Source organism: Ailuropoda melanoleuca, chromosome 10, assembly GCF_002007445.2.
Source record: "Ailuropoda melanoleuca isolate Jingjing chromosome 10, ASM200744v2, whole genome shotgun sequence".
Lineage (NCBI taxonomy): Eukaryota > Metazoa > Chordata > Mammalia > Carnivora > Ursidae > Ailuropoda > Ailuropoda melanoleuca.
In genome coordinates, this window is record NC_048227.1 from 26,513,917 (window position 1) to 26,526,068 (window position 12,152).

General features: G+C 51.1%; 1 protein-coding gene across 11 annotated transcripts in view; it reads left to right on the forward strand.

Annotated features, from left to right (window-relative positions):
- Positions 1-4,939, forward strand: part of MARF1 (meiosis regulator and mRNA stability factor 1) — a 40,298-nt gene extending 35,359 nt beyond the window's left edge. For all 11 annotated transcript variants that reach the window (XM_034670327.1, XM_034670331.1, XM_034670330.1 and 8 more), the window contains 2 exons: positions 317-487; positions 2,305-4,939. In XM_034670327.1, coding sequence (XP_034526218.1) covers positions 317-487; positions 2,305-2,549 — 416 coding nt within the window. In that variant the 3' untranslated portion in view covers positions 2,550-4,939. The remainder of the gene's footprint in view (positions 1-316; positions 488-2,304) is intronic.
- The last annotated feature ends 7,213 nt before the right edge of the window (positions 4,940-12,152 follow it).

Sequence of the window (12,152 nt, forward strand, 5' to 3'; positions counted from 1 at the left end):
CTCTTTGGAAGCTGATTGTGGAATCCTTTTTTTTAAATTTTTTTTTTATTTTCTATTTTTTTTTTTTGGCTGTGGCCCCTTGGGGCATTGCTATTCCTGAGAACACAAATCAGGAGATCCTGGCTTGTGGCATTTCATTTACCAGAGAGTGACCCAGACCTTTCTGTTCATGGCTTTGTTGTTGTTGTTATTAACCTTGAGTTCTTGAGTACTTCCCGGCCTTTTTCATCTTGAAGGCTGAGAAAGAAAGCCTCAGGCACAGACTTGTGGTAGACTGCTGTCCTGAGTCGAGCCCCGGCCTGCCTTCTCTGTCCAGGGCCCCACCAGACAGATCAGGAGCTTCTCCGCCTGACCAACGACTCCCCTGTGGACCTTCTCTGTGCACCCGTCCCTTCGTGCCTGCCGTCCCCTCAGCTGAGACCAGATCCTGTCATCCTCCAATCTGCTGATCTCATTCAGTTTGAGGAACATCCTCCAGAGCCTCCTGGTAGGATGCCCTGTGTGGTTGCAGGGGTTTTCTCTGTGGGTTTAAAAATCAAAGCACGATGCCGGTATGGTAAAAGTTCGATGGAGGTGGGGAGAATCTGTATTTTCAGGCATAAGAATACCTGTGCTGATTATTCAGGACCCTCTTTTCTGGTCAGTCTTCCTGCAAATCTGGGTTCACAGCCTGGGGTGGCTTGGGGAGCCTCAAGCCCAGAACAACGGTGGGTCTGGAGGGATGCCACGGCTGGGCCGTGGAGAAGCCCACAGAGGTGTATATGGAGGGTTTCCTGGGCTTTTGTTGCCTGCGTTCCTAAAGGCGCAGCAGCTCGTGGGCACACCTCGTGCCCCGCGTGCATACACGGCAGCTCTGGTCCGGCCTAGAGGTGAATGATGGCTCCGGGTTGGGGCCTCATGAGGGTACGAGCAGGGGAGGGAGGGCCATCTGTGACTTGAGCTCCGGGGCCTGAACGGTGAGCTGAGAAGGGACAGGAAGCTGGCTGTGGTGAGCACTGACCTGGTGCCAGCCCTGCGCTTGGGCTCACAGGCATGCTCACACCCCCTCCTCACTGCATCCCTGCATGGCTGGCGATGGAGGGCTCAACTTGGCCTGTGGAGACCACACTGGTCCCAGGCTACCGGACTGGAAGTGGTGGAGCTGAGATTTGAACCACAAGCCCCTTGTCTTGCTGCTGTATCACCTGACCTCTGGAGAGGTGACCCATCTGCTCTGTCCAGGCCCTTCCCTTGTTGCCTTTGTCTGTCGCAATGAGTTCTTCTTCAACTCTGCTTACTGTTCCAGGGGGAAACGAGGGACAGCCTTGTGTTGCCCAGTGAAAGAACTGAGGCTATTTACCTGGAGAATGGGAGGTAGGGAAACATAGACCTGGCTTCTGCCACTGGAAGATGTCATGTGTAACAGAAGTAGGAATGTGCTCCTCTGGGATGCACAATGGGAGCTGGTGAGAGATGGCTAGCAGCCCGCGCATGGGGTGGCGGCTCTGGTGCCTTTAGTCTGCGCAAGTTCAACCATACGCCTGGGACCGGGGAGAGAAACCGAATTGGAATGGCGTGGGCAGGTCTGTGTGCCATTCTCCTGCATGCCGGCCTGAGAAGGGAGCTGGGGCTCAGCATTGCTTCTGTCTCTCTGGCCTCTCTGCACCTCTGGTGCCAGGGCCCCTTGCACATGCACACGCTGGGGGAGTCTGAGGTACAGAACATCTCTTTTGAAGCAAAAGCGGCCCCCTGTATACGCAGCAGGCCCAGGACTCAGGGCTCGGGCAGAGAAAGAGCAGCCTGTAAACACTGCAGGAAAAATGGCTCTTTCACTGCTTGGATATTTAGGGTAATTCTGCCTCTGTGCATTTCTCTGTCTGTCTCTGCCCACCTTAGATCCACGAGGGGCACAGCCCTTTGTCAGCGGTACACGCCGGGGCTTCCTGACAGTGAGGCCCCTCCTCGTGGGAAAGTCTTCAGGTCCCATGAGGCTCATGGGTCTTGAACTACCTGACAGTGAAAGAGCAGAGAATCCAAATTGGAGAAAAAAATGTTTCTACACCATTGCCCATTGAGTTACAGCCAAAAATGAAGCTTTCTAAAACTTTGTAATCCCAGGGAAGGAGAGCTGAGGTGCAGTTTATTTCTAAATATCTGATTCACGTGACGTATTGGCCACATAGCTGATAGGTAAATTGCGGCATGGGCATGATGTTTGGTGGGTGATCTTAAAAATATCCTTTGAGATGATACGAGGGAGAAACTAAAACCCCACACGTCTTGCGGGTCCTAGAACTGAATGTGTTTGCTTTTTGGCATTTACAGAAATTATGAGTTTAAACCAAGAAGAAAAAATTGAAATTCCAGTACCAGTAAAGAACCACAACCCAGCCTCGGACTCCGGCTCCTCCGGCATCTCAGCAGCTGTCCCAGTGCCTCCCTGCCCCTCCTCAGAAACCTCAGAGTCACTGCCCAGCAAGGACCCCGTGGAGAGCCCAGCCAAAAAGCAACCCAAAAATAGAGTAAAATTGGCAGCCAATTTTTCCTTTGCACCTATAACCAAGCTTTGACTCGCATTTTGAACATAGAATTAGGATGGGGAAACACTGTCTGATTCTGCACACAAAAGTGGGTTCAAAAAACACAGCCTTTTCTGTTTGAATGCAAGCCCCCTAGAAGCCAGATCATCTTCAGATGTATCCCATAATGTTTGGTTTGTTTTACATTGAACACAGCTTTAGAGCTGAAGTATTTCTTTTTTTCCTCCCCTAATTATTTGGAAAAAAACAAACCAAAAAAAAAAAAAAAAACCCAAAAAAACCCCAAAACCTCCTGGCCCTTGTTAAGGAATCCTTAATATGTCTTACCAAATTCTTAATGATTAGAAAATGTAATGGTGTTCCACAAGGAGAAAGCAGTGAGAACTCAGCTAGAAGGGAGTGGTTTTACTGCCATTCAAGCCACATCCGTGGTAGAATCTTACATGTAGCATAAGATAGCCTCTCAGCCTTTGCTTCCTGGGGTTTCCAGACAGTGTGAATCAAGTGCACAGTGTGTGGTGTAGCTGAGCCAGCTTGCGGCCCTGCACATTCCCACATGGAAGCGGAAGGGCAGGCGAGGTGGGGAGAATGTATTTTTGGGTTAGAGACGAAGCTTCCTGGCTTCCACATGACTTGTAAGCGTGCCTTGTTTGTTTTATTGAACTATGTCTGTAGTTGATAAATGTGGCTTCATCACAAATTTTTTAACACTGTTTCCACTTCGGGGTGCCATGTAGGAGCTTTCTAGAAAGTTGAGGATGTTTTAAGCTTCCCTTTTATGTTATGTTCCAGTGTGATATGGATTAGGTTAAGGAAAAGGAGATGGTCTTGGTGTCATGAATTTAAAGTCAGCATTTGAATTCCAGCACACAGTATTGTGTGTTGAGTGGCAGTGTTGGGAAGAGAGTCTGATTTTCTAAAATATGCATGAAATGCATAAATTACAAATCAGAGCTGAGGGGCGAGGTGCTTTAACAGGAGCGACATCGATACTCTTTCCACTAGGAAGAGACAGAAATCCTATCTATACATGTGAAGGCCAAGGTTGATCATCTTAACCTTGTATTTGTAATTTTAAACCTGGTTTTGGTAGCTGGGAAGCTTTATGTGTGTTGGCTCAGTGTTTTTTAATAGTGTCTGCTTTTACTGTTACTTCTCACTGTTGGAAGCATGTTTGGGTTTTTTGTGGTGTCTTATGTTGGCATTTGGGAAAAGCCAGCCTTTGAGGGAGCACTGCCCTGTGGAATGACCTTCGCCTCGAGGTGGCGGAGGCATCCGGTGACGGGTGGCCTCTCCCCCTCCTGGAGAAACCTGACATTTACAATGGGTTGTATTTGTTGGGCAAAAAGGCGGATTCATTCATAGAGCAGAAAGAACCTGTTGGCATTAGGTCTTCCACTACTGAGATGGTTTCTTTTGGGGAAATGTTTATATTTTGTAATTTCTAGAAAGCCAGAAAATGGGCTCTGATTTCACAGCCAGCATTTTGATAAAATGCCACAAAACAAGGGCTCCAGAGAGATTTTTACAAGTCGGGCTTTTGTTCCCCAAAATCTTTAAAATGAAGCCAGTGGTTCCCAGTTCTCCACACATGGCCTCAGTTGAGATGGAACAACCCTGGAAAAGCCTCGCAAGCAGTATGGCCCTGTGCGAAGCCTCTCCGAATGAAGACATTTCTCCTACAGACATAGTACGGCAGGAAGTCAAATGCAGATGTTCAATTTTTTTTTTATAAGAAGCTTTTAAACAGTGTGAGAAAGGTGGCGTCGAGAACCTCAGTTGCCTTATTCTGAGACTTCTTAAGGCTGAGTTTGCACTCTTGGACTTTAGTTTTGCTCGCCTAGTCATGATTGACTTTACAAACGTCAGAGGCACCATTACAAGTCACGAGGAGCAGCCTCAGAGCAGCTTCTTTGGGCAACAGTCAAAGAAGAGCCTGCAGGCCCGGCTGTCATGGGAGTGGTCAAACCCAACTGTTTGCTGGAGTCACCATCCAGTCTGGGAGGCGTGTGTGACTCTAACCGTCACTGTTAGAAGATAAGAGAATAAATACAGCGTGAGCTCGTTGTGTCCGTGATGTACTCCACAATGGCCAGTCCGATTGCTATCTATTTTTTTACCCAGAGGCTTAATTAAATGATGTGACAAAATGATGTATGAGAATTAAGACAAAGAAATTCTTTATTTCTGGGTGGAAAGATGTACCAGATTAGATATATCTGTTTAAAGAAAAAAAAGACAAAAAGTTATCACCACAACCCCCTTTCCCATCTTGCACTGTTTGTTTCGGATCGGGCTTGGGGGAAGAGATGTTTTTCTTAACTGTCTACTTTGTTTGAACATTTTTTTTGTGGTTCAAGTGCTGTTTTGTGTGTTGGGACCAAACAGTTGTCAATAAACTTTACAAAGCAAGCATCTAATTTGCGTTTTCCAAGTGCTGTGTTATTTGTCTGAGGGGAGGAACGAGAAGCCAGTCCAGTCCTGTCCTCTTTTCACGTTGGGTTCCCCCATCTTCTCACCCCTTCTGAAAATCCAGCTATTTTGGGAAGAGTGAAGTAGTCTGATATGTTTGGGGCCCTTCTCACTCAGCCCACAGCCCCGGCAGGTGTCTGCACTACTGCCGCCCCCCCCCCCTGGTTAGTGNCCCCCCCCCCCCCCCGTGGTTAGTGCCCTCTGAGGCTTCCAGCCAAGTGTATAATCACATGTGGGGCAAATACAGTAACCACAAAGGACTCTGGTTAGAAATCTGAGATAATCCCTCGAATCTCTCTCTCCCTGTGAGAGAAATCCATTTTGCAGGCTATCTTGTTTTTTGTCACTGTGGGGCATGCTTTTCCTATAAGCCCTTTTGGAAAAGACTCCTTCCATCGATTCCACTGTGAAGTCCTTCCCCTGAGACTACCCCCCACCCTCTTGCCCCCCCTTGCAAGAATCTGAAAGGACCTAGAAGACTCTCGAATGCTGAGGTAAATTGCTTCTTCATGAAGTGCCACCTTTTAAGTTCCAACGCTAAAAAGCTCTTAAAGACCTTTGGCAGTCCTTTCCAAATGTCTTTTGTGGTAGTAGATCTTTGCAGAAAGCCTTGAGCTGCCACCATGCCCCTTTTGAGTGACGCGGGGAGGTTCTGTAGGTCTGGACTGGGATTTGCAATGGGGTATTGCGTTTCTTTCTGTGCATTTCCCATGCGGTCTGGAGGTGGTGGCTTCCAAGATGGTGGGCTGAGCGAAGGCACCCCGTCCGTGCAGAGGAGGCGGGTGTTGACATCTAGAACCTGGCTCCTGTTGCTTCGCCCTAGCTGTTCCCTCCACCATGAGGAGCATGGTGCTCTGGGATGTCTCTTCTTTGCTTTCTAGCAGCTTCATGTGGGCAGAGACCCAGTCATGGCTCAGAAGCATCCCCACTGCCTCGCCCACCAAGGAGCTTGCTCTGTGGACTGGGACAGGTCGTCCACCAAGGAGCTTGCTCTGTGGACTGGGACAGGTCACACGTTGGCCCTGGAACTGCAGGAGGAGCAGGCATGCTGACTCACTGCTCCATAAACCAGTGGTCGCTGTGGTCCCACCACTACCTTGCCCGATCTGAACCGCTTCACCTCACGGTCCCACCATAGCCGGCCAGTCTCCAGGCTGCCACTGTTAAGAGCATCAGCGTCACCTAATGCCACTCTCTGGGGACAGACTGAGCCCATTCGTTTGAGTTAATCCTTTCCCAGGAAAGTTCTAATCTCTCCTTGGGAAGAAAGCAGCCCTGAGAAATAGGAGGAAACAACCGTTCACCTCTGGGACAGGGTCAGCAAATTATGGAAATGGCAGCAAAGAGAGAACCCTCACTTCTCAAGGGCACACGGCCAAGAGCTTGGAAGATCTCGAGTTAGAAATAGAGGGCCAGTACTTTCCTCAGCACGATGAGGTGAAGAATTCCCATTTTCTGGGAAGGAAGTACTTGGAAATGGGGGACTTCAGGCACAGAGGAGGCAAGGGGAAGCTCAGGGGACGCCGCCACAGTGTGGAGTAACCAGGAGTGTCGCTGCGGTCACAAGGGCAGGCTGGTGCCGTCTTCTCTGACCGCTACAGGCAGCCCATGGAAGGCCTCTCCTTCCACCTCATCCCTGAAGCCTTCCTGGCCGGGCTGCGGGGCCTGGCACGGGAGAACCCCCACTCCCACCTCCCGTGCCTTCCTCCCTCAGAGTTCCTGATGTCGCTCATAGTGAGTGCAGACAAGCCTGGCCACGGGCCTGCAGGGCCTCTGCCCTCCATGTTAGCAGCCTCCGAATCTGTTGTGTGGCCCGGTTGTGGAATCAGGAAAGACGTCTCCATTCTCAAGTGGAATCCTTATTTCACTTCCTACGTGAGGAGGAGAATAGGGTTTTACACATGGACTATGAGTCTTGACCCCTGCCGACCTCCCGCATCTCCTCTCTGTCCTGAGTGAGGGCCCCACGTTTTGTTGGCTGACATCTGGAAGCCACCTGTAAATCCTGAGGCCATCCACAGGTCCCTGCCACATGGTTTCCCTCAAAATGGCAGCTTAGTTCATCAAACCTGTGAGGAGAATCTCCAGTTGGCTGAGAGGGAGCCCCACAGAATGTAACCAAACCAAGGGAGCGGCTTCTCATGGTCCTTGCCAACGTCCATCACCTGGAAGCCAATCACAGGCTCCCACACGATCCTGGAGAGAGTGACTGGGGAAGAAGGAAAGGAGTCCCAGGCTAAACCCGCTGAGGGTCAGCAGCCAAGTTTCAAAGCAGCAAGAGCCCTGATAGACTGACTTACAGTCCACCCACCTTCCACCTCCACGCTGAGGTTTCCAGATGGGACCGGAAGGGTGCGGGGGCTGAGCAGAGAACCACCCTCTCTGACCCAGCCAGTAATTCTGGGCTGGCCATGTGACCGTTAAAAAAGAGGACAACAGGCCCGAAATGGAATTGCTTATGCTAAGCTCCATGCCACCACACCGAAACTTGACTACAATTTCAGCGCTCCCAGAAATGGAATCCTAAACCAATCAGGAATAGTCTGATCAGCACCAGCCAGGTAATGTGCCTGCCAGATCCCTGTCATCCCCTAAAGGAAGGTGGCCTTGCAGTAGCCAACCTGCTTGTGCGCCTAGTAAACTTCCAGTTCCTGCCCCCTCCTGCCTGTAACAGCTTCTCTGAGTGCCTTACTCTCTGCTCCACTGGATACTGCCTAATTCAAATTGATTTTTGCTCGAGGAAACTTAATATTTTTTTAAAGATTTTATTTATTTATTTGTTTATTTATTTATTTATTTATTTATTTATCAGAGACAGCGAGTGAGAGCACAGCAGGGGAAGCAGCAGAGGGAGAAGCAGGCTCCCCACTGAGCAGAGAGCCTGACAGAGGCTCCATCCCAGGACCCAGGGATCATGACCTCCGAAGGCAGATGCTTAACCGACTGAACCACCCAGGCATCTCTGAACTTACGTTTTTAATATGCCTCAGTTTATCTTTTACCATGAGGCTGGCCAGGCCTGGCAGACCCCATGTTGGGGTCCGGGAGGCCCCGAGGAGGACGAGGGCCCGGAGCTGTTTTTGTGAGCCTCACCAGGAGACACTGCCCAGGATAAAGCCAGCCCCCGAGAAGGTGGGCGGGAGGGCAGACAAACACGAGCCCAGGTGACAGCGTGTAAACCCCTGGACCCAAGGTACCCCACATCTCAGCCCAGGAGCCAGGAAATGCTCTCATTGTTTGGCCTCTTTGGCTTCAGTTCGGTTACTTACGACCCAGAGCATCCCACTGCAGAGCTCCAGCTCCTCATGGGGGGGTGAGGGGCCTGGGGGGGCGGTGGAGGCACTGAAAGCTCCCGGCAGCCCCGGGCAGCCTCCTGTCCCCACCCCAGGCTCACCTCCTCCAGCTCCTCTCTGTGCTGCATCTCACTGCAGAGGTTTGTTCTCCTTCAGGGACGTCCCTGAACCCCAGACTCCGGTCCCTGCCCCCTCCCATGCTCCCGCAGCCTCTGTGCTTACCCCTATATCCCAGTGGGGCAGAAAGTCCGCAACCGTTCATCAAAACCCAAACCCGCTGCGGCTGCTCTCCTGGGGGCAGAGGGGCAATGAGCCACAGACATCTTATCAGTAAAGAAATAAACCCTGGTGGGGAGAGTGGGCCCTGGGGCCTGCAGTCCAGTTAGCGGTTAGCGTGAAGGCGAGAGGGAGCTCAGTTGTTCCAATAAAGTGGGAGGGGAATTGCTCACAAGGAGGCCTGGGGACAGAGGCAAGCCCTATGGGGGCTGGTAGCAAAGTTGGTGGGAAAAGCAGCAGTCGATTTTCACTGGTGTGTACGGTGGTGATGTGAACTCACACCCACCTCCATAAACATTCCAGAAGGTCGGCTTCATGTCCTGAGGCTTTGTGCAGCTTGGTTTCTGCGGTGAGTGGGGAAAGGAGGTGAGTTCCACGTCGGACTTGGTGGAAGGAGGGAGGGGACAGCTGTGGGATGGGATGTGAGGGGTGTGCAGAGCTGGTGGGGGTGCAGTTCAGGTCATGTGTGATGGGGAGGGGGGTGCCCGTAAGCCCCGGGGAAGATGCAGACATCTTGGGGAAGCATGTGGAATGGGCCTCCAGCTGACTTTCAGGTCATAGTAACTTTTGTCACTGCAGCCTCTTCACGTGTCTGCTCAGTGTCAGCTTCATGAAGGCAGGACCCAGCAGGTCTCACTCACCCTGTCCGCCCCAGGCCTTCCAGAACCCTAGCAAAGGCTTGAGCACCCTTCTGATCACGCAGTTTCCTACCTTCAGCTGTGGCCAATCATAACTCACTTTTTTAAGTGCCTTACCTATTTCGTGCATTGTTCTAAGCCCCTCCTGCACAGTTAATGTCTCATTAATGCCCCAGCATTCTCTCCATCGTACAGGTCTGGACACTGATGTGCAGAGAGGCAAAGAGATCACCTAGGCTCACCGAGGGAGGGCTTCAGCTGGGATTTTCACCCAGGCAAGGCTGACTCCCGTCCAAAGCCCTTCATCACCTTCTAGATTGCTTTCCCTTTTGCTAATCCTACTGGTCAGTGGGTTTTGTTCGGATTTACCACCATTGAGGAGGCCTACCCCTGCCCTCCTGTTGGATGTCCATCGCCTTCACTAGAACGTAAGTTACATGAAGGTGGGACCCTCCCTGTCTGGTTCATGTGTGTTCCCTGGTACCTGCCATGTGCTCCATTCACTAGTGGAATTAAACACATGAATGGGTGGAAAAATGACCTGATGTCTGTTCCTCAAGCCAGCTTTCCTGAGTGTCTTGCCCCAGCCCGTGACGCCCACCCAGCTGTCCTCTTGTTGGTGGCAGGTATCTGAGCTTTGGCTGGTGGCAGTGGGTGCATTCTAACTGCTGCTTCCCAAACTGTATTCGAGCTGAGCTGGTGCATTCCCACAGCTCAGGGCTGTGCAGCCGCCACGAAACAGAAAGGTTTAGAGAATAGGCTCAGTTGCGGCAGGTGTAGCCATGTCTCACCTCCATTCGAGGACGGCTCAACAGGGAGTGGGGTGTGAGGCTGCTGGGGTTAGAAATGAGAAACACACTGAGCCCGACTCTCACCCTGCTCTCAGACTCAGGTCCCAGCTCTCCCACAGATATGCTGTGTGAACTTAGGCTAATCACTTCCCCTCGCTGAGCCTCAGTTTCCCCATCTGGCACATGGAAAGGATGACCTCTCCCCCACTGCAATGGAAAAGTGGATGGGGGGCACCCTTTGTGAAAAGGGTCCTGTGAGCCCTTTTTAAGGGCACATGTTGTCTGGGTCAAGTTGGATGCTGCAGAACACCCCCTCCTTGACACTGCCAGGTGTTCCTTCTTCCTTCCCAGCTGCACCTACTGTTTGCTCCCTTAAATGATGGTGTGAGCGAGGGTGTGAAGCTGGAGGAATAGGGAGGATGGAGGTGGGCAAGGCCCTGGAGATGCTGGCTCACAAAAGCCTTTGCAAACCAGGCCCCAGCCCCAGGGCTTGACTATGAGGATGGGGAGCAGGTGCAGGAGAGCTAGAAAATGGCCAGATTTGCATGTTAGGAAGGTCATTTTGGCTTCAACATGGCACACAGGTTGACAGAGAAAGAACTGGTAGGGAATCTGAGAAGTTCTTGGCACAGGGAATAACGTGTGAGGGCCCAGGAAGCGGGCCAACAGATAGCATAGCCAGAAGAACCATAAAACCCCACGAAAACTGGTGGCCCCTGCACAGCAGCTGAAAGGATGTGCTGGGGCCAGGGATGTAGGGAGGGGCTGGGTCCAGAGGGCCTTTTCATCCACAGGAGAGAACCTGGATTTCAGCCTAAAGGTGTGGGTACCAGTTTAAAGAGGGGAATGGCAGTTAGGTTTGTATCATTCAGAAAAGCAGCTAGCCGCTGTGCAGAACATAACCAGGTGCTAAGGAGCCTGGTTCAGAGCTCCTGTGGGTGATCAAGCAAAAGGTGATGGTGGTTACACTGGGGGCATGGTGGTGTGCACAGACTCTAGGGAAACTCAGTGGGCAGTAGCTAAAGACTTGGCAATTGTGTGCATGTGAGGAGGAACAGACAAGTCGAGGTCATGTCATAGGATAATCTTTCTTGAGATGGGGAACTGCAGAGGAAGCTGAGGCAGTTTAGGAAGGGGGTTGGCCAACTTTTTCTTAAAGGACCAAGATAAATATTTTAGGATTTGAGGGCCCTGGGGTCTCTGTCCCAAGTACTCCACTCTGCTGTTGTAGCCCCAAAGCAGCCAGAGACAATATATACACAAATGCTCTTGGTTATCTGCCAATAAAACTCAATGTACAAGATAGAGGTGATGAGATGGTTTGCTGGCCCCTGGTTTAGGACATGTCACATTTAATGTGCCTCCTCTAGTTCCAAATGGGTAGTCTAGGAAGCAGTCGGGGAGGTGGGTCTGAATACGGAAGAAATGTCTAGACGAAGGAGGGAATCCTGGAGCAGTCCGGGTAAAAAGGCCTTCTCAGGCCAGGACGGGGGAAGAGCAGCATGCTGAGGGTCAGGCCCTGAGGTCAAGGAAGTGAGAAAGGAGACTGGAGAGAGGTCCTCCTGGGTGGTGGGAGGTTCGCCTAGAGAATGGGGCATGTTGGCAGTGTCACAACTGGGCCATAACACATCCCAGAGAGCTCGTGTGAGGGCTGACTGCGTGACTGGGTTGTCAGTGTGGGCTGCCAGAATATGCCACCACCAGAGATGCCCCTTTGGCGTATGGATTATTTCGAGCTAAAGGCCCTTGAGAACCAAGAAGTGTAGAGAAAGCTCTCCTTTTATAAAGGCAATCTCCATTTATAAAGGAAATTTCCAAGTGTAAAAGGTGTTTCCCTCTCCCACACCGGGAAGAGGAGTCTCATCAGTGGAGACGACAGGTTTGCATAACAACCCTAACCACACAACCCTTCTTCACCACACTTTTCCTGGCCGCCTTTCCATAAGTTGCCACCCTGCCAGAAGCCCAAAACCCCTTTCTCTTTTAGTTCGGATGGTATGTAAGTTCAAGTTCTAAGGACCTCTTTGGGTTTTTCATTGTGGGGTGCCCTCACATGCACTTGTGCAGTGCCCATGTTCATACACTCCTGCTTGTTTTTCTTTTGGTCTTCTGTCTTTGGCCTGTCTCATTGAAAGGACCCCAGCTGGAGAACCTGAGATGGGT